The sequence below is a fragment of the Trichoderma harzianum genome (assembly GCF_003025095.1).
Source record: "Trichoderma harzianum CBS 226.95 unplaced genomic scaffold M431scaffold_8, whole genome shotgun sequence".
NCBI classification, from domain to species: domain Eukaryota; kingdom Fungi; phylum Ascomycota; class Sordariomycetes; order Hypocreales; family Hypocreaceae; genus Trichoderma; species Trichoderma harzianum.
Genome location: NW_020209256.1, coordinates 229,852 through 249,281, shown reverse-complemented (window position 1 = coordinate 249,281; position 19,430 = coordinate 229,852). Strand labels below are relative to the sequence as shown.

Genomic DNA, 19,430 nt, shown 5'->3' with positions numbered 1-19,430 from the left:
GTAAACCTCGGAATCTGTCTAGAAGATTGAATCCTTTCGTTCTTCTTCAGCTTTGAGGAATATCACACGTACAGATCTTGTCAAGCGAAATCCGTGAGGATGGCGGATGGCTTGGTTTAAGACTCGCAACGGACATGATTTCCATACCTCAGTCCCATTTCGACTGGGATCAAGATGCCAGGAACCCGTTTAACTGGACCCGGCACCGAAAATGGACGACCATCACCGTGGCGTGCTGGGTAACTTTCATCACCGGCCTCAATGCGACATCCATCACCACTGCCGCCGAAGTCATCTCTCACCAATTCCACCTCCCGGATCATCGAATCGAGGTTAACTTCTTCGCTGTCGTGGCGTGGAACGCCGCTGCCGCGTTTGTACCTCTCGTCACGCTTCCGCTCATGGACACATACGGTACTAGGACAGGATATTTGGTATGACAACTGATCTAGAGACACTACATGTGTTCGGCCCCCTGCTATCAGCTTGATATGCGTTGCCTCACTGTTCTGACACATGATGCAGGCGTGCTATATACTCTTCACCATCTTCATCATTCCGCAGGCACTGGCTGAGAACTTCGCCACCCTTGTGGTGAGTCGTGTCCTTGCTGGCGCATTTGGCGGCACTGTGCAAAATGCGGCCGATGGCATCATAGCCAATGTGTTTCGCCATCACCATGAGCGAGCCTTGCCTTTAACTATTTATATCCTGGCCTTACTCATGGGCGTAACCATGGGACCCGTGCTCGGTGCTGTTTTTGAGCCTCTGAATTGGCGATGGTCAGTTTGCATCCACAGGCTTCATACGTGCCCATCCCTGACCCTTTTACTCTGCGCCTGGCCGGTTTCTGACTTGATGTGTTAGGATATTCTGGATTCAGCTCATCATATGTGGAGCGACCTTGCCTCTTGTTGCTTTCTGGGCTGAGGAGACCCGAGATTCCGTCATTCAAGCGCAGGTCTTGTCAAAGACCGAATCTGCTGCCCCGGCTAAATTGTCTGAAGATGAGAATCCTATTAAAATGCTTAAAGAGACCATTACACGCTCTGCCAAACTCTTAGTTGCTGAGCCAACAATCACCTCGTTTACAATATGGACCTCTTTTGCGTTCGGCCTCGTCTTCATTTCGACTCAGTCGGTCCCTCTCGTGTTCGCTCAGGCATATGGTTGGAGTTCCTACAGCAGCGGCTTGGTCCAATCCGCCATCGCCATCGGAGAGATAATTGGCTTTGTGGCCTGCCTCTATCAGAACCACATATACGTGAGAAGCGCGAGGCATGACATTCCTGGTGTCGGGGATGGGGAAGTAAGCCCGGAGCAGCACGACCCAGTTCCCGAATCCATCTTGTACCTCTCCATTCCGAGCACAGCGATAGCATTATCCGGCGGCCTGTTCATGTATGGCTGGAGCATCTTCCAGACCCATTGGGTTGTCACTGCTTCAGCGCTGCTATTGATTGGTTACGCAAGCATGGTGATTGTGACGGCTGTCACGATTTACATTACACATTCGTATGCCGGGTTTGCTGCCAGTGCCATCGCCGCTGTTGCATTTGGTGAGAACTTGGTCGCGGCTTTCTTGCCTTTGGCCACAAAGGCCATGTACGAGGACTTGGGGTACCAGTGGGCCAGTAGTCTGCTCGGGTTCGTTGCTTTGACCCTAACGCTTGCTCCTATCATCCTACTGTGGAAGGGTCCTGCTATCCGAGGTAGAGGTAAAATGATGCAGGAGTTGCCACGCTGAGTGCGAAGATTTACTGTACCCAATACAAGAACTCGCAAAATAATAACTAGAAGTGCTAGTAACAAGATGGACGCAAAGAATTGATTCCTACCAGTATGGACTCACATAGTCTTGTCATCGAGCCATTACCCAATCCCGCTGAGGGAAGATGGTCTGTGGATAGGTATGTCATATGGTCTTCTTCTGAGCTAGGTGGTATGACTATCGTAGATGAGCTGAACAACGCCCACCCTAGTAACATGATAAATAATAATAGCGCTTCAGGACTTATATGTGTATAGTATAGTTATATGTACTTTTATTACCGATATACTTGGGTTGAAATGGTCAAGTTGAATACAGAAAAAAATACGAAAGCATACAAGAATCGACATTTGCTATCGATTGCCTTTGTAACTCCTAGTTACTGGTAGTAGCTTGTTTATAAACTAGAAAATTTGGGTTTCTATCCAGTTCACTACATGCCGAGCCCATTATACTCTCCCATATTCGCATCTGATTGCTTGCCGTTGAGCAGCATCGACGCAAAGTTTACAAACGACTGTGTGAGTTCCCTTTTTTCATCATCCATGAGTACCTTGGACTGTGCAGCCTCCAATTTATCGCTGATGGCATCAAGCTTCTCCCAGACCTGAATAAATCTGCTAGCCGTTACACTGCCTAGGGTGGAGAAGGCCTGTTTCATGGCATCGTGCTCGGATATCCTCTTCAAATCGCCGTTGGTAATCGCAATGCCTATCACAGAATCCATGTTCTGATTAGCGATCCTGAGGGCCATGATGCTGGCCTTGACGCAGTAAATAATCATGGCGGCCAAACCGGCGGCCAGAGCCGTAGCCACACTCGAACCAGTCTCGTACTTGAAGTCGGTTACACGACTTGTCACGCCAAACGACTGCATCTCGGATGAGGTCCTCCCCGCCTGCTCTTTGACGACGTCGACGCCGGGGAGGACAAAGGAAATTCCGTCCTCGGCTGTCCATTCAAAAACGGTGCCATCAGCACGAGCAGCGCCGATACGAAAGAAACGACTGCGCCAGGGGCCGCTTGGGTAATCGAGTTCGGTGAACTTCCCTGCATCGGGCGATGAGCAGAACATGATAACTTTTCGTTTGACAGCCACTTCTAGGATCTCGTGGACTAAACGAAAAAGAACAGTTAGTTGCTAAATCATATTGGATACGGCATCCATTCATTAGGGCGACTTACGCTCATCTTTAGTTTCATTCTCGGCCGATGATTTCGGCAGCGTCCATGACATAGAAATAATAGTGGCATTTTTTGCAAGTGCTGCTTCAATTGCCTGGGGAAGAAGAGTTTGGTAGGTTAGTGTTGTTCGTGGCCCTTGGCTACTGTTGACAGGGTATGATTACCTTCGCCGCGTATTTTCGGTCAATTTGGCTTTTGCCTCCGGTCACATCGTACGTCTTGAGTCGTATAGGATAAATCTTGGCCATCGGGCATACACGCAGGATCATACTGGCCATGACCGTCCCATGACCCCTTGCCGAGGAAAACGGCGGCCGTACCTGACCATCGTGATAATCGAAACTTTTCCCTTCTAGAACCTGACCGGATAGGGTGTTATCCAACCTATCGACGCCGTCGTCGATCAAAGCAACAACAACGTCGCTTTCAAAGTCGTCTTCGGGTCGTAGTAGCTTGTTAGGAATGTTATTCCACTGCTCTAATGTATTATTCCAAAAAGACCTCATTTCGCCGGCAAATCTAGATGTAGAGTTCAACCATCGATGTGAGTTGAGGCCCTTAAAAGAAGTGGATGTTGTGAAATTCGAAACACCTCGAGCCGTGAGTTTGGAGCCACCATCCATATCTATGGCTTCGAGCAATACTTCTATTTCGTTGGTTGCCTGAAAAGCATCCTCTTGTCCCAATTTTAGATCTTCATCTCGAGCTTTTCTAAAGTTCTTGTTGAGTCTCACTCGAAACTCTTCGACCTTTTGTTTAACCCACTGAGGATCATCAAACATCTAGTCCCTATCATTAGCAAGTTGCCTCTCGTTTGAAGTCTGGGGCCACCTCTCTAAGGGGTTTCATACTTTGCTAGCCGGCGGAGTCAGAAGATGGACACTTTCTAATCGAGGCAGCATTGGCAAGCCTTCTGGCTCGCTCCATGCCCGAAGTACAGCATTATTCCCACTCCATCTAAGCCGTAGTTCTCTCAATTGCCTATCAGGGAGAAGCTCCACATTCTTTGGATCTTCACTTGTCGGTGCAGCCTTCTCTAAGCTCCTCGCGCTGACTCTGAGGATTGTCTCTGGGTCCAAGTCTGTCTTTTGCCAGTCAAGGGATTCCACAACAAAGCGCTCAAGGCATTGTTGAATTGACTGGTCTGTGTGAATCTTTTCTCCTGGATCGCCAGAGTCATTGACGGTTACTCTAATGATGTGACGAACCCCCTTCTCATAAAGCCAGTTAAAGAAGTGCACCATGTCTTTACGGCCAAGATGCTCCTGTTGACTTTTGTCTGCTCCCATCTGCCGGTCCATAAGACGGCCCTTGACGGTGACTTCCACTTGGGGAAAAGTTACGTATTGTAAAACTCTATCAAATTTGAACCCGGATTTGTTGTCTCTGCCAAACTGCTTCTCGAACTCGTTCCACACAACCTTGGCTGGCAAACGATCGTAATCAAAGCTGATTTGGACATCTAGACTCATTCTAGTTAACCAGTTTACATATTCATCAATTTTCATCCATTGAAACTCACCATTCATATTTGCTCCATAAAGAAAAGCAAGGACCATCTCGGAGGTTCTAGTTCTCATGTAATGTAACTTCAATTTTAGGAGAATCTCCTTGGAGACTTTTCGCTTCACATTGAAGTCGCCTTGGATATTGGATTTACTGGCGACAGGAGGAGCTTCAGCGGCAAGACCACCTTGTTCTAGCTTGCCATCCAATCGACCCGTGTCTCTTCTTTTGATAGACGTATTAGCTAACGACTCGACTGACTTGATCGTCTTCCTTCCATCATCCAAAGTGGATGGCACTGTAAGAATTTGACTCTCTATATCGTTCGTCTGAGACTGAGAGTGCCTACTGGCGTCACGGCCAGTAGTGCCTTGGCCTTTTACGAAGTCAACACGGCTCTTTCGTGCGAGGGCTTCTGCCTCTGCTTTTAACCTCTCAGCCTCCTCTTTCTTTTTTTGCTGTCGCTCCCTTTCGCGGTCGTCTAATTTTGCCTCTTTAATACTATAATCCAACAGGGGCGCAGCATCTCTTGCGCTGACTTGCACGCTGATTTGCGCTTTGCTGTCTGCTTTGGGATATTTGGGTGGTATGTTACTTGCGGGGCGAGCAGTACTGACCGATTGATCAGGTATTTGGTTCGGAGTGCGCTGCTTCTTCCTCGCTCGTTGTCGCCTAATTTCGTTTTGTCTTGAAAATTGAAGTTCTTCATAGACGGAGCGTCCTTCGGCGTTTGCCAAGTCGAGAAAGGTTGCCCCGGATGATTTTTTTCGGCGAAGAGCCTCCAAATCTCGGGCAATAAGCAGAGCTATGATTTCAGCGCCAGCGTCAGTGCATTGCTTGAACGATGCCGCGTAGTGCATCGGCGTATTATTTTTATCGTCTTGAGCTTCCAAAGCGTCGTCACTAGCATTCTCTATCAATAACTTAGCCGTGCTGAGGTTCAAGTTGCCTAAGAAAGCAGCATGTAGAGTTGTTCTTCCGCCCTGCGCGGTCTGTAGGAGCGTTATTTCAAGGTTTTGCTTAGCAGACGGTCTAGTTGCATCTGTATTCTTGCTGCTGATGCAGGCAGAGATCATATACTCGGCAAGTTGATACGCGGAGTCCCTAATTGCCATATGTAATGGGTTGTATCCGTCGTTGCTTTGATGCAGCAGAAGCTTCGGATAATCCTCGACTAGTCGCTGAACAAGACATCTCACATGTTCTGATTTCATGTCGTCGCGTTTGATCATATCTACTATAGCGTGCAATAGATTCTCTGAGCCATGGCCAGCGGACTGGCCAGCAACGGCGCCGTGCGCAGAAAGAAACCTATCAACATCGATTTCTCTGTCGTTTGTTGTTGTTTTTATTGCCTTGACTGCTGCCTTGTATTGTTCCTCGAAACTTTTGACATCTTTGCTGTCGACATAACTGCCCACACCTTGTTCATTTTCATTGTCATAGTTGACTGAGCCGTCAGAGTCAGAGTCAGAATCCGAATCCGCCATATCGGGTGCTGTAGGATTCATTGAAATGTTGGAACCAACAAATTAAAACCGTATGTATATCGAGTTTCTTTTTTAAAAAAAAAAAGAACGCATCCAAAATAAACATGTGATGAAGGTGAGAGAGTATCTAGTATTAGAATGAGGGGGAAAGTTGTTAGGCGACCAATTACTGGGCACGTAGCAATAACCCCTTCACTCTTATCGTAATCCAAAGTTGACGAAGCACACAGTGTACGGTGTACATGGAGACATGAATAAGGCGTGTGACCCATTGAGCTGCTGAAATATTCACGCAATTTGTTATAGCGGACCGCGTTCCACGAGTGTTTAAAGAATATTGTTCTCCGGCTGGAGGGCCCTGTATCTTCAAACCCGAAACAGGCAAACGGGCGGGGTTCGGGACAGAGCCTCAAACCGAATCTACATTTAAGGCATCCCTTTCACATTCTTACGTCAAACAGTTTGAGAGTCGGCTGAGGCTTTCATCTTTAACTTTCTCTTGCCACTACCTTTAGTCCTATTCTATGATCTCCTACCTTGTTCAACATGCTTGAAATGGAACAAAACTGTACGCCTGATAATGAAGATGCCATTGAAACCATGAAGTTGGGCATGTATGAAGCTGGAGGAGAAGAAGGAAGCGGGTTTCACATCTTCAATGTCGCTCCAAACCAATATCATCGCGCTGAGGTTCTTCAGCGAACAGGTGCCATCGATATTACCTGTAGACTTGAAAAGGTGATCCACGGGGCAATGTCAGCAGACAGCGAGCGATACGCAACCCTGGTTGTTCTACAGTGGTTCTTTCAGTCGAGCAATAAACGCCGTATTTCGGAGGCTTCTATTGAGCTTTTGTTTGAAGCAGATTCGGGAGATGGTAATGATGTTGAAGTTGAGCGGATCTCATTCGACGGTACATACAGCTTGATGCCAACAACACAACAAGAAAGCCTCACTATGGGAGGCGATGCTGGCATTGGCATTAACCAGCTGGCCAGCTTTAGCCTAAGCGGAAAGTGGGAGAAAGTAATCAGTAGGCAAACCTCAGACGCCATCACACTGAGCGGCGGGAAACGTGTCGTCAACAACAGGCCACCAAATCGCATCGCAAAATGGATCCTCTCAGAAAATAAATCACAGCCTGCAGGTATCCCGGCTTCTTTGAAAGTGGCTGTTCTTATCTCGAGACTGGAGGAGAAGAAATTTACTTGTCGACTAGGATTATCATGCAAGACGGATATAAGGACGGCGGCCGAGAGCTTCTTTAAGAAAATCCCTAAAGATGACCCAATTGTTTTTCAACCAGATTTTCATGACAAGGGGACGCGCCCAAACAAGAAAGTGGCTTATGGCGATGAAACGCTGGGAAGTATAGATCTTAACGAGCTCGGCGATGTGACCTTTAAACCTGTCATTACGAATGGGGAAAATACGCTGCAATAGGGCGTATACTGTATCTGCTTTAGATTTACTCATACTTAATGTTAGTGAGCAGCAGTAGAATAGTGGTATTAATACTGGGCGAGTTACCAGCACCACTGTTACCTAAGACCGGTTACATTCTGAAATGGTGAAAGAGCCTCTTGCCACCACCCCATGAGCGATTATTATGATGCTGCATGGCTGCACAGGTAGCAATTGGCTATTGCTATTTGTACTCCGTGGGCAGTTCGATCAATTAAGACTGGTTACGCCAAATAAATACATACAAGGATGCGTGTGAGGGGAGAAATGCAGCAACCCCGCAGTGTTCCTCCTACCAGTCACCAAATCTTTCTGAAAACTCGCTCTATGCAAGCAGAAGAGGGCCTAATGCAGCATCCTGAAAATATTCATGACAGAAGAAATGATTGAAGGAGCGCCTAGTTCAGGTGAAGAGCCAGCTTTAATTGAGAAACCAAACTTGGCACTTCCCCTACAAGAGGTCTCCCAGGAGTTGGAGGCCGACTCTGAAAGGATGAGAAATGAAGTTCAAGACGACGCTATCGATGCTGTAAGTATAAAGACGACAACAGATCAGATCTTCAACCCACCGACGGAGCCACAAATCGATTTGGAGGAACGGAAGCTTGGACTGAGCATTGTCCGAAACCTTGGCTGGTCTGGTTCCAATTATGACGATTATGAGTATGTGTAAATTCTGAATATAAGTTAGAAGATTAGAGGACTCACTGTGGAACAATAGCGTTATCACGGTTCATGGTATACGCGACGATTATACGACTGCCTGGATAGACAGAGAAGGCTCATGGTGGATAAAAAACAAACTATTCCATGATCTGTCGGCTAGGCAAATTGATTATTCATATGAGATTCATGAAGATTCAGACTTGTACGAAACTGATGGTCTGCGATTGCATGCCCAACGGCTTATTACTGCATACGCGAAGGTTCGTAGGGAGCTCGAAGATGTAGGTTTACGACAATACAAAACTACTCACGTCAGCGGCTCTGACAAGAAAATTGATAGACTGAGAGGGACCGCCCGATAATCTGGGTCTGCCACGATCTTGGCGGTACAATCGTGAAAGAAGTATTGGTAAACCGATCTTCTACCCAAGGTACTGTTCACTAAGAATTCCAGGCTCTTTCCATGGCGTTGGCCCGTCCCGACAGGTTTGGAAGGATAGCAATGTTAACTACAGCTATTGTAAGTCTAGGAATCGAGAGTCTTTTTTCTTTAGGGACTTTTTTTTTTTTTTAATGGAGTATGGTATTGATCATCTTGAATAGGTGTTCCTTGGCTCTCCTCATCAATTCCATTCCTTTGAGGACCTTGAGGACCAACTCCTTGCACTTATCCTGCTTCAAGGCCCTGCTATCAGGGCCCAGTTACTTAAAAAGGTCAAGATGCTTGCTGGTCAGGTAGAGAGAGCTAATCAAACATTTCTAAACACCAAATTATTCTCTCGGGTTACGATTTTCAACATCTTCGCTCAAAATATCCACGACGCCAGGAACCAACGATCATTTAAGGACGAAGTGACCCACACAAGAAGCATGAAGAATAATCTAGAGGTTCTAGACATGCCTGCCCCGGCTACTCCTTTCTCGCGCTTCGGGCACGGGATTGGACACCCATTCGAATCAGTGGGCAGATATGGTCTAAATAATATAGATCATCTACATCTAGTCAGGGGAGACGGGCCAGACGAAACCTGGGTTACACCAATCCTCAATATGTTCAACGTAGATGACTCCCGTGAGTCCCTCTTCTTCATGATTCAGATGTTTGAAACAAACCCACAATTTGCCTTTCTAACACTTTGTGCCCAATGCATCAGCCATCAAACTCAATCATCAGATTCTTCCGCTACAAGCATGTTTCCTATCGCTTGCTCCTCCGACACGGCAATTCGATATATCATATGATCCAATGATGCCTCAAAATGCAACAGTATGTTGGATCATGGAACAAAAGTTATTTGCAGAGCTCAACAAGACATACAGCCGCCCTGAAATCATCCATTTGCATGGAGATGGGAGCCATCGTATTGACATTCGTGAAATTTCTCGACGCCTTTACACTAATTATGATAACTCGCGAGTCATCGCTAATGATGGGTCTCGAACGCTTGTTAGAAGTGTCATTTATTTTGAGTTCGATCGATGGGATTCGAGATACAACAACATTTCGTCTATGCTGTTATATTTTATAAACGTTATGTCCTGGCGCCTCTGGCCACTCAACCTTTGGTTCGAATACCTGGAAACCCCCGTAAGAGACACCAAATACTGGTCATTGGAGACCATCTGGCATTTTTATATTGTTCATTTTCTTGGCAACAGTGTCTCAAAGCTCACGTTCTTCATTGGTTGCTTTGACCAGTGCCCCGAAGAAGAGCGCAAGTGGTTTTTACAGCGCATCTTGCTCTTTCAAAGTTATACTGAACAGAGCCCTAGTTTCATCCTATCTACCTCTAGTAGAGATGGTTTAGGGATCGAATCGTTACCCGAAGATAGGCGCATTAATCTGCAGGAATGCCCAGCAGCCAATCATCCAACCATCAAAACAACGTTGACTGATGAACTTCGATCTGATCTATTTGATCTAATATCGAGACGTCCCATTTATGAAATGGCCCAGTTACAACTAGAGGCACTACTTGAACAGTGCAGCGATATGCCATATCTTGGGTTCATCATCCTAAGATGGCTGAGCAATTACCGTCGTGGAGCTTCAAAGTCTGAGATTGCTCAGCTTATAAAGCAGCTCTCGCCTGTCACTGTGGAAAATACAGTGAGGGTCTTTGTTTCCTCGTTGAGAAATGAAGATCAGTCAATGATGAAAAATATATATAACTGGATCAAATACGCAGCGGAACCGTGGACTGCAGAGTCATTAAGCGAGGCGCTTACCGTCCATCAGCAACTGTCTGAAGAAATAGCTGTCGAAAAAGAGCCATATATTGATGATGTTCATCCTAGTGATCTTGCTCTCAGCATTGAACAGGCATTTGGTGGAATTATCGTCATCTTGAACCGCGATATCAAGTTTAGCCACTCGTCATTCTACAATGTTTGCATTGACGGAACGACACAAAAAGACGATGAAGAGAGAGACAGAGTAAATGGCGAGATTACCACAGCTTGTTTACGATATTTTCAGCTTAAAGGCACACAGGAGAAGTTATTGCTCTTCCCTGAAATCCTCGACGGTGGTCCATGGACCTCCTTGCTTGATGCAACCGCCATTGCTCACCAGCGAGACAGCATGGCTGAATATGCGGTGCGGTTTTGGCCCCAGCATTATAATTCCAGTGGCAAATTTAAGCCCAGAAATTTAGTACATGACCTGTTTTCCGTTCGCGCAACTCGAGCCGCCTGGGAGGTGCCTTTCTTTTTCTTCTCCAATCCACTCACCCGGATCAACAGAAGCTACGTGTCTTCGCTGCCAATGTTCGCCAGGCTAGGTTTCGAAGATCTGATTGATGAGTATTTGGAGTCCAACAGAAACGAGCACGGGTTCTTCGAGGACTGCTGGTATGCCGTCACAGAGGCATCAAGAGTGGGAAATAAAGCTATCGTTCAGCGATTGCTTGACCAGCTTCCTGTGAATGAAAGCGAGCTCAAAAACTCCTTATTTTGGGCTGCAGCTTATGGGAGAGATGGCGTGGCAGACATTCTCCTTGAGCATATACCAAATCTCAGTACCTTCCAGTGGCCAGAACATATCTCGTATCAAGCTGCTGCAGCTGGACTAGACAACATTCTCGCAGCTCTCATACAAGCCGGCTATAACATGAACGAGCTAGGTCCTTTGTGGAGTTCACCCCCCATAGTAGCGGCGGCATGGTGGAATCAAACATCCACTGTGGAGTTTCTGGTAAATTCTGATGCCAAAATTGACCTCTCAATATGCGCTGATGACGGCGACGATGCGTTATTGATTGCCTCACAGGTGGGGGAGCCGCACATGGTCGACATCCTTCTTCGAGCAGGTGCGAACATTCACTACAAAAACAAAAGAGGCGTCGGACCTGTCTACAAAGCCATTAATCAGGGCAAGTATAAGACGCTGAAGCGCCTTCTGGCGGCCAATGCGGACTTTGAGAGCGACGAGGAGGGTGATGCAGAGACTATATACGTACGGCTGCCCTTGCTTTCGGCAGTGGATTTTGGCTACCTAGAATGCACTCGTTTGCTGCTGGATGCAAGCGTTGCCCGTCAAAATGCTCAAACTAGCACAGTCCCAGAAGATGTGTCTCTCAGTATTAGTTCGAGCAGCCACACACACATTACGTGCATGCTGCTTGAGAATGGTCCAATTCCGCCAAACAACGCTCTAAGCGCTAAGCAGCTCCTTCTTGAAGCCATTGAATCGGACAATGTCCACCTTGTTCCGCTGCTGATAGAACATGGTGCGTCTGTCAATGCCTTTGAAACGCCTTTAACAATGGCGGCTAAGAAAGGCAGCGTTGAAACCGTGAGCTTGCTCCTAGAGAAAGGGGCCAACATCAATGAGATAAAAAAAGACGGGTCCATGGAGTCACCTTTATTTCAAGCCATCTATGCAGGCAACGTAGACGTTGCAACGTTATTGTTGAAACGAGATGTCGATCTAGATTGGAAGACAAATTTAGGGTGGAGTATTCTCAATGGCGCTTACGATACTCCAGAGGTGATTCCTGAGCTACTTCACAGAGGCCTTGATCGTGATCATCAGTGTATATATGGAAGCACTCTTCATATGGCTGCACGATGGGGCCTCTCAAAGACGATGAAAGTCTTGCTGGAATCGGATCCTAAGCCTAGCCTGGACCTCGTATACGGGGCCGCTGATATCTTTTCGGAGAAAGCGGATTCAGGATACATCATTCGAGATGAGCTTGGTCTAACCGCTTTATTAATTGCCTGCCAGAATTATGAGCCCGAGTGTGTGGAGCTCTTGTTGAAGGCCGGTGCGGATCCTTACTTCCGTGGTAAAGATGATATCGAGGCTATCGATATACTCATGCGTGTGGGGGATCTCGAAAAAGCTGAACGATGTCTCCGAATGTTCCTATCTGGACCTTATAAAAGATCGGCAGCGCAAAAGTTGGACAAACAAGGAAATACACTATTGCATCAGATTGAAAAGAAGACGCTCATATCTGTGCTACAGCTTCTGGTCAAAGCCGGGGTGCCAGTGGACAGTAAGAATCGGGATGGATATACTCCCTTGGCCGTCGCCGTCCAAAGGGGTAACGAAGCAGCGGCCAAGTACCTCATCGAGTGCGGAGCCTCTCGTACGAGTAGCATTTTGCACCTAGCTTGTGCACAAGGTTCCTTGAATTTTGTCAAACTGCTTATACAGGAGGGTGCTGATCCCGAGGTAATAGAGCCGGGAAATGGCAGGTCGCTTCTCTACACGGCACTCCATATAGATGACGAGACGGCATGCAGCCAGATGGTGCGTTATCTCGTTGATGAGGTCAAGGTTCCGCTTGACCAACCAGGTGGACAATTCAAATATCCTATCATCCGAGCCGCTCATAGGGCACGTGGACCCGACAGTGCTGGATTCAAGGCGCTCAAATTGCTCATCCGGCGTAAGGCGAGACTTGATGTAGCCGACGATCAGGGGCGTCGTGCAGTGCACATTGCAGCAGCGTCTTTATGGAAAGACGGCCTCTCTGCTCTTGTTGGAGCAGGTGCGGATATCGATGTACGAGATAAGCTTGGTCGCTTGCCAATTCATTTTGCGGCTTCAGTAAGATTTGAGGACACCCTCGAATATTTGCTAGGCCGGTTCGAAGATATCGACGTGAACGCGACAGACGATGACAATTGGACCCCGCTGCTATGGGCAAGTCGGACGGGCGCCCTTTACGGTATGGTCCCGTTGTGTGAAAGAGGTGCTGACGTATGGATCCGAGGTCGAAGGCGAGTTGAAGACTCCAAGCCAGAGGACACGTGGTCGGCGTTAAAGCTGGCTCGTTTCTCTGATAGGAGTTCTTTGTGGTATGAGCAACTCACGCCCAAGGAAAGTACAAGAGTCAACTCAGATGGTGGTACCGAGGAATGGAACGACTCCCTCCACGAAAGCTTGCCGGGGGATCAGAAGGAGATTAATTGTGAGAGTTGCTTGACGGTAAGTGTTAATGTTGATTGTTGATACGCCTGCAAAGTTAAGTATACTAATGACTAATAGCAAATACTGGGGATTCGCTGGGAATGTCAACAATGCGCTGGTCAAATTTCCTTTTGCTTCAAATGCTTCGGCCATCGTGATGACATCCACGATTCAGGTCATTCTTTTGAAGAGATAGGGCCTCTCTATAAACTGACAATATTGGCGCAGCGCAGAGAATCTGTGGTAGATCCTGGCGACGTGGAAACCGACTTGACTTTGGCAGATGGTTCAAGATTGCGCGAGGAGATGGAAGCTGTAGTGGACGATGACCTTGACGCAGTGGCTCCGGGGAATGAGGTTTCCAGTGACATAGACTTGGACTTTCACAGCGAGGATTCGGACTCAAGTTCCGAGTTTTGAAAGTAGCCTTGTTTATTTCGATAGGTAGAGCCAAAGCAATTGCCAATAGGGTTTCAGGCTTCATTTAATCAGGGCTTAGGGTACAAATTCGCATCTGAGAGGTCAGACATACATCAACATGCGTCGTTCCTGGTATTCTTTTTGATAGCAAATGAAAGCAAGAATGTTTCGCCAACCTACATGTACTCTGGCTAGATGCTAATGCTAATGCTCCAATAGTGTGATCTTGTCATATCTTATCTAGTACCAAGTCTATGTATTCTCTCACGTTAAGAGAGTGTTGTAGCTAGCCCATTCCTATGAACAAAACAGTATGTCACAAGGGGATACTAAAGAGCCATAGAAGATCCAGATAACGGATTTTGAAAGCGGTTGATCATATTAAGAATGCTGTACTGCAATTCTTGTCTAGGTATGCAAATGGCAAACATTCCCTGATGACGCTTGACTTGCAAAGGGTTTGCAGACCAGCGTATATAGAAAGTAGGTTATGATTAAAAAGGAAATGCCCGCTAAGGATTCAGCCTATGGCGATAAAGTTTCCCACGCTAATAATCAGCCCAGGATCACAAACAGATCACATCAACCAGGGTCACAATTCACCACCTGAAAAAGACAACAAAAGCCAAAAGAAAAAAGAAAAAAACATACAACAGCCGGTGTTCGCCAGTGGTCACCCACCTGACTACTAATCTGCCGGTTAGCGGCTTATCTATGGGGGAGCAGACGGGACCCCGAGTTTTCCGCTACCTATGGTCGTATGTGCTAGAGAAACTGAGGCGAGAACTTATATAGACTTGTTTCCTGCGAGGGAGAGTATGTGAGAATAAGACGAAATGCGTGTGCCATAAACCCCTGTAAATAAGCTGGGGAGTAGATCGAGTTAATTCGACAGTGAGGAAAAGTAAAGCACTTGATCATGACACCAGAGGCCTACTCCATATATTGTGGGTAATGTCCTTTGTCTTTTCACCATGAGTATAGGATAACACGGTACATCATGGTTGGCTATGACAGCTTGTACAAGATCTTCTTAAGTCAATATGACAAGAAATGAATATGGAATAGTATATATATCACAAAGGATATATAGATTGGTGGCAAATGCTGCATATATTTGCTTGGTCAACAAATTTTCTCTTTCATCGTCTTGACTACGTATTATGGCACTGGCCAGCCTCAACAGGATCTCAGCGTCGTTTTTACAGCTAATTTGTTCATAATACCAAGCGGTGAGACGCCAATTTGAAGGCCAAGGCAGACCGGCGAGCATCAATGGAGGTGGTTAATGGCAAGGGAAAGAGGCTATACGAGATAACCCACCATGTACCCACTGTACTAGAATAAGACTCCCTCCGCATATTGTTACACACCGTGCCTGACTATGGAGAATTTTCTTCTTTTTGATGGGGCTTTCAAGCATCTGGATGCGGTTGAACGGAGGCTCGCGGAAGAGAGGACACAGAAGGAATGAAGCATAACTATAACTACCTTATGCCTATTAGACTGGTTTGTATACATAAGGAAACGCCATGTTGCTTAGCAACGCTCTTATAGTCCTCGGAAAAAGTGAGAAGTGCATTCATTCACCTTGAGCACTACGGATCAGGTAGATTCAAGCTACGGACCAGATAGACCCCTGCTGATCAGGCGTTAGGTTGGTTATCCACATACATAGTAATTTTTCCATACAAATCCAATTCGCCAGCTTCCCATTTTACAGCTTCCGGTACGAAACTTCAATCAGCAACCCTCTGTAGTTGGTCAAACGAATCTTGCGGCCCCAGAAATCCATGCGAAGACGCTTACATGCAGTCTGACAGTGAACTGATGGCCTCCATAGGCCTAAATGATACCTTCCACTTTTAGACAAATCTCCTGAAAATCAACCTCAATTTCTAATCTGACATGGCACCTGAAAATATTATAATACATTCTTTCGCCCGTTCAGAAAATTTTACCCGGAAAAAGACAAAGCATGACCAGAGTCAAGATGCCGTCCGTCAATCCGGGTCTCCTTTCACTCCTACTTTTTGCCCTTCCCAAGGCCGCCAATGCCGTCAATGATGTCGACGCCGGCTTTGATGCCTACGCAGCGTCCCAGGTGATGGTTGACAAGTCCTCTCATTCCTGGGAATGGGGAACAGCCGCAGAAGCTCTTCTAGAGCTGTATAACCCTGAGCTGTCTGTCTTTGGATCCAATCCTTTCCCCAATGGCAAAGTTCCTCAGGCCGACCCTAGCACCGCCGCCCTTGCATATGCGAAGCAGTTCATAAACCGCAATTCGCAAACACTTGTCAATGATACCGCGGTCGGCGATCCGGCATCGCTGGGTGTTTCAGCGATTCTCCTTGGCCAGTCGGACAGTGTCTACATCGGCGCCGCTAACCGAGAGTCTGACTTTCTCCTCAACGTTGCCCCGCGATGGAGTAACGGTGCGATTTCCCATCGACCAGATGTTGCCGAGCTGTGGGCTGACAATATGGCCATGTCTTTCCCATTCTGTACGTCGTTTACCTTATTACTTGAACATAAAGAAGGCGCAACTAATATAATTTGCCTGTCTCTAGTGGCTTATCTTGCCGTTCAGCATAATGACACCTCATTGATGTCTCTTACGGTCCAACAGTGCGGCCTGCAACGCGCTGTTCTGAAAGGCAGTAGTCTCAGCTGGCAACACATCATCGGTCCCCAATCCCAAGACACGGGCCTTTGGTCAACAAGCAACGGCTGGGCCGGCTATGGTATGGTGCGAGTGCTGCACACACTCCAGAAGTGGAGTGGCTCGGCCTCAATGACTTCGCAAGCCAACCAACTCAAGGGATGGATCAAAGAGATCCTGGACGGTGCGATTCAATCGAGCTTAGACGGCGGCTTATTGCGCAATTACCTTAATGATTCCAGTTGGTTTGGCGAAATTTCCGGAACTGCAGTTCTAAGTGCTGTGGCGTATCGAATGGCCGTTAACGACCCTAATATGTTTCCGCAATCCTACATCACCTGGGCCGACTCAAATAGAAAGTCTCTAGCACAGAAGCAGAACAGCGGTGGCCTTTTCTCGCCGGCTGTTAACCCATATAACTGGCATGACAGAACTAAGTATACTGCTGGGTCACCTGAAGGCCAGGCATTCGCCGTTTATCTGTACACAGCATATAGAGACTGCGTCAACGCCGGAATTTGTCAGGCATGAACCGCAGCTGCGGCTACTTGAACAATGAACAATTGCTTTGGGCCAATTGACATTTTGTCTATAATTATACCTAGCTACTGTATATATTATTTTGAAGTACTCGCTAGCTCTGAACCAAATAAAGTTGCATCTGAAGACTAAAACAGCTCAGCAAAGGTCATGCCCGACCTCGGTGTTGTTGGCAGCAAGTTACAAAGACGTATCTCCAACTCATTTATTCGCTCTATTTATCATCTCTATCGGTCTTCTCTTCACCACAATCTCCCTCATACATGCTTGTGCATAGCCAGGAGGATCAGTTGACCACCCGCCGTTGAAGGAAGAATGCCCAGCCTTACACTATTGATGCACAGACAACAAAGATATAAGCACCTTATTTGTCGGACACCTTGTAATAACGCGACCAGACGCTCTTTTCTTGATCGATCTTGGCGAACAGTTCGGCAGCGCCGGGTATCTTTTTGGAGTTTTCGATTGACTCATCTGCTGCTGCCATATCGCGCCAAATGAAATAGTCAACCCAACGATTATCGGGCTCGCAATGAAAGATCTCCCGGGAAAAAAATCCTTCAGTCTTTGAAGAGTTGATTCCGATCTGCTTCATAGTCTCAAGCTGCTCCTTATAATCGATGCCATCCTTGAAATAGACGACAATGATCTCATGAGCCTGTTTGTTTGCCATTGTTGTCTTTGTTGCCAATTTAGGACAGTCGGATGAATTGTCGTAAAGTTGAAATTGCTACTGTAAAATCCGGTCAGCATTTAACAAAATTTATTGGGCGACTATGTACTCACTTCTTTTTTCTTTCGTACTAGTTGAAGAGTAATCTGGATGTGTTCTTGGTACAAGAGATTCCACGGGGAGAAATTATCCCCTTTATAGATGGTTTCTACGGAAAGGAAGCTGAGATTTTACCAAAAGGATACACAGACCGCGGCTAAGACAAAATGGCGTCACCGAGCAAACAGGACACTGAGATCAAGAGTGACGACATATTGCAACCCAAGGTCTAGGGATTTAAAGTTCGTTATTGGTAATAGATAGTGAATGGATTATTTAGTAATCCAGCAATTCGATAGGCTGGCAATGAAACAATCCAAGAGGCGTGACGGGTCAGATAATCAGCCAATCTAAACGATAATGTGAACGGAACATGCAGTAATTCTTTCTTTCAAATCTCTTTAACCTAATACAAGTCGCACTAGGGCTAGATAGATATCCAATAGCTACTAAATAGGGCAGTAAGCCATTCTTTGCCATCGGACCGGAACGGTAACGAAAGGGCGGAACCAATTTCCAATAAGGTAATAATTTGCTTGTGTTGTATGTTCCCCGCAATATCAACTTCCCATTGATTGTTGGTAAAGCCATTGCTGCCCACCCCAGTATTTGCATCAGACTCCACCAAGCAAGCAATAAAAATCCATTTCATCATTTCATCATTCCACTGCTCCACATTGATTGCTTCCTGTCTACTATAAAGGAGAAAGTTCTTTCTGCTCTTATTAAAGTATATCATCCTTCAATAGAGGTCTTTTTCCCCTTTGATCTTCTCTCATTACAATTTGAGAGAGTGCCTCTTGTGACCTTCTTCACGCTTGGCTTTCTTAGCTTCTCAATGGCTTCCTGCAGCCGTATTTCTCGAAGATTCTTTTCTCAGAATGTAACTTGTTCTTATATCGTTAGCTTTTTCATCTGTGTTCTGACTTGTTATTTTTCTTTGCAGAGTAGCCGATTACTTCAAATCTCCACAAGCCGATTCAACTTTGCTTTTACCACCCTTGGAAACAGGAATATGTCTACCGACTCTTCCAATGATCTTCCTGATTTACCCGCACCTATCTCCCAGCCGGAACTCTATGATGGTTCCTGCCATTGCGGCTACTTGAAGTATTCGGCATCTTTTTCTCTTTCGAAACATTCATCACATCTTCAAAAATGCAACTGCTCTATTTGCCGTAAAGCAGGTTATGCGCTTCTGACACCTGAGCCAAAGTCTTCGTTCAGGATTATCTCACCAAAGGCTGGAGTATCAGCGCTTTCCGATTACACCTTCCATACCAAATCGATGCATCACTATTTTTGCCCACATTGCGGTGTCCGCGGTTTCCTCATGGCCTCGTTTCCAAATGGTGGAGAGGAAATCACTGAGGTATTTGTTAATGCTGGGACAATCGATGGCAAATCCGACGGAAGTAAAATGGAGGAGCTCGGCAAATTGAAGGTGAAATATATAAATGGAAAGGTAGAGGCTTGGTCGGACCCTCCCGCAGATAGCTCTTATGAAGGGGGACTTGCGTAGTTGAACA

General features: G+C 46.5%; 8 protein-coding genes across 8 annotated transcripts; 6 read left to right on the top strand and 2 right to left on the bottom strand.

Moving 5' to 3' along the window:
• Positions 1-134: 134 nt before the first annotated feature.
• Positions 135-1,747, top strand: M431DRAFT_496408 (hypothetical protein; the record flags this gene model as incomplete). The annotated part of the gene is made up of 3 exons (XM_024917489.1): positions 135-434; positions 526-782; positions 868-1,747. The coding sequence occupies 3 exons, from the start codon at positions 135-137 to the stop codon at positions 1,745-1,747; spliced, it is 1,437 nt and encodes a 478-aa protein (XP_024772759.1).
• Positions 1,748-2,204: 457 nt separating this feature from the next.
• M431DRAFT_483258 (hypothetical protein) lies at positions 2,205-5,973 on the bottom strand (the record flags this gene model as incomplete). Its single annotated transcript, XM_024916110.1, has 4 exons — positions 2,205-2,887; positions 2,957-3,050; positions 3,121-3,738; positions 3,808-5,973. 4 exons carry the CDS (start codon positions 5,971-5,973, stop codon positions 2,205-2,207), a joined length of 3,561 nt encoding a protein of 1,186 aa, XP_024772758.1.
• Positions 5,974-6,426: 453 nt separating this feature from the next.
• On the top strand, positions 6,427-7,509 carry M431DRAFT_509449 (hypothetical protein). The gene has a single exon (XM_024919293.1). The coding sequence runs from the start codon at positions 6,499-6,501 to the stop codon at positions 7,393-7,395; it is 897 nt and encodes a 298-aa protein (XP_024772757.1). The 5' UTR covers positions 6,427-6,498; the 3' UTR covers positions 7,396-7,509.
• A 199-nt stretch (positions 7,510-7,708) lies between these two features.
• On the top strand, positions 7,709-14,101 carry M431DRAFT_118595 (hypothetical protein). Its single transcript, XM_024912041.1, has 7 exons — positions 7,709-8,079; positions 8,138-8,363; positions 8,423-8,485; positions 8,537-8,602; positions 8,686-9,154; positions 9,237-13,525; positions 13,586-14,101. The coding sequence occupies exons 1-7, from the start codon at positions 7,787-7,789 to the stop codon at positions 13,925-13,927; spliced, it is 5,748 nt and encodes a 1,915-aa protein (XP_024772756.1). The 5' UTR covers positions 7,709-7,786; the 3' UTR covers positions 13,928-14,101.
• A 447-nt stretch (positions 14,102-14,548) lies between these two features.
• On the top strand, positions 14,549-14,722 carry M431DRAFT_89481 (hypothetical protein; the record flags this gene model as incomplete). The annotated part of the gene is made up of 1 exon (XM_024924030.1): positions 14,549-14,722. A coding segment is annotated over one exon (174 nt), but the record flags the coding sequence as incomplete, so codon positions are not given.
• A 1,312-nt stretch (positions 14,723-16,034) lies between these two features.
• Positions 16,035-17,120, top strand: M431DRAFT_118590 (hypothetical protein; the record flags this gene model as incomplete). Its single annotated transcript, XM_024912040.1, has 2 exons — positions 16,035-16,431; positions 16,498-17,120. The coding sequence occupies 2 exons, from the start codon at positions 16,035-16,037 to the stop codon at positions 17,118-17,120; spliced, it is 1,020 nt and encodes a 339-aa protein (XP_024772754.1).
• A 339-nt stretch (positions 17,121-17,459) lies between these two features.
• Positions 17,460-17,862, bottom strand: M431DRAFT_509446 (hypothetical protein). Its single transcript, XM_024919292.1, has one exon. The coding sequence runs from the start codon at positions 17,800-17,802 to the stop codon at positions 17,494-17,496; it is 309 nt and encodes a 102-aa protein (XP_024772753.1). The 5' UTR covers positions 17,803-17,862; the 3' UTR covers positions 17,460-17,493.
• Positions 17,863-18,916: 1,054 nt separating this feature from the next.
• On the top strand, positions 18,917-19,423 carry M431DRAFT_483253 (hypothetical protein; the record flags this gene model as incomplete). The annotated part of the gene is made up of 1 exon (XM_024916109.1): positions 18,917-19,423. The coding sequence occupies one exon, from the start codon at positions 18,917-18,919 to the stop codon at positions 19,421-19,423; it is 507 nt and encodes a 168-aa protein (XP_024772752.1).
• Positions 19,424-19,430: the final 7 nt, after the last annotated feature.

Coding starts and splice junctions, on each gene's coding strand:
- M431DRAFT_509446 (XM_024919292.1), bottom strand. CDS start 17,802: ATGGCAAACAAACAGGCTCATGAGATCATTGTCGTCTATTTCAAGGAT.
- M431DRAFT_118595 (XM_024912041.1), top strand. CDS start 7,787: ATGACAGAAGAAATGATTGAAGGAGCGCCTAGTTCAGGTGAAGAGCCA. Junction 8,364..8,422: donor TTCGTAGGGAGCTCGAAGAT/GTAGGTTTACGA, acceptor GAAAATTGATAG/ACTGAGAGGGACCGCCCGAT. Junction 8,603..8,685: donor CAATGTTAACTACAGCTATT/GTAAGTCTAGGA, acceptor CATCTTGAATAG/GTGTTCCTTGGCTCTCCTCA.
- M431DRAFT_509449 (XM_024919293.1), top strand. CDS start 6,499: ATGCTTGAAATGGAACAAAACTGTACGCCTGATAATGAAGATGCCATT.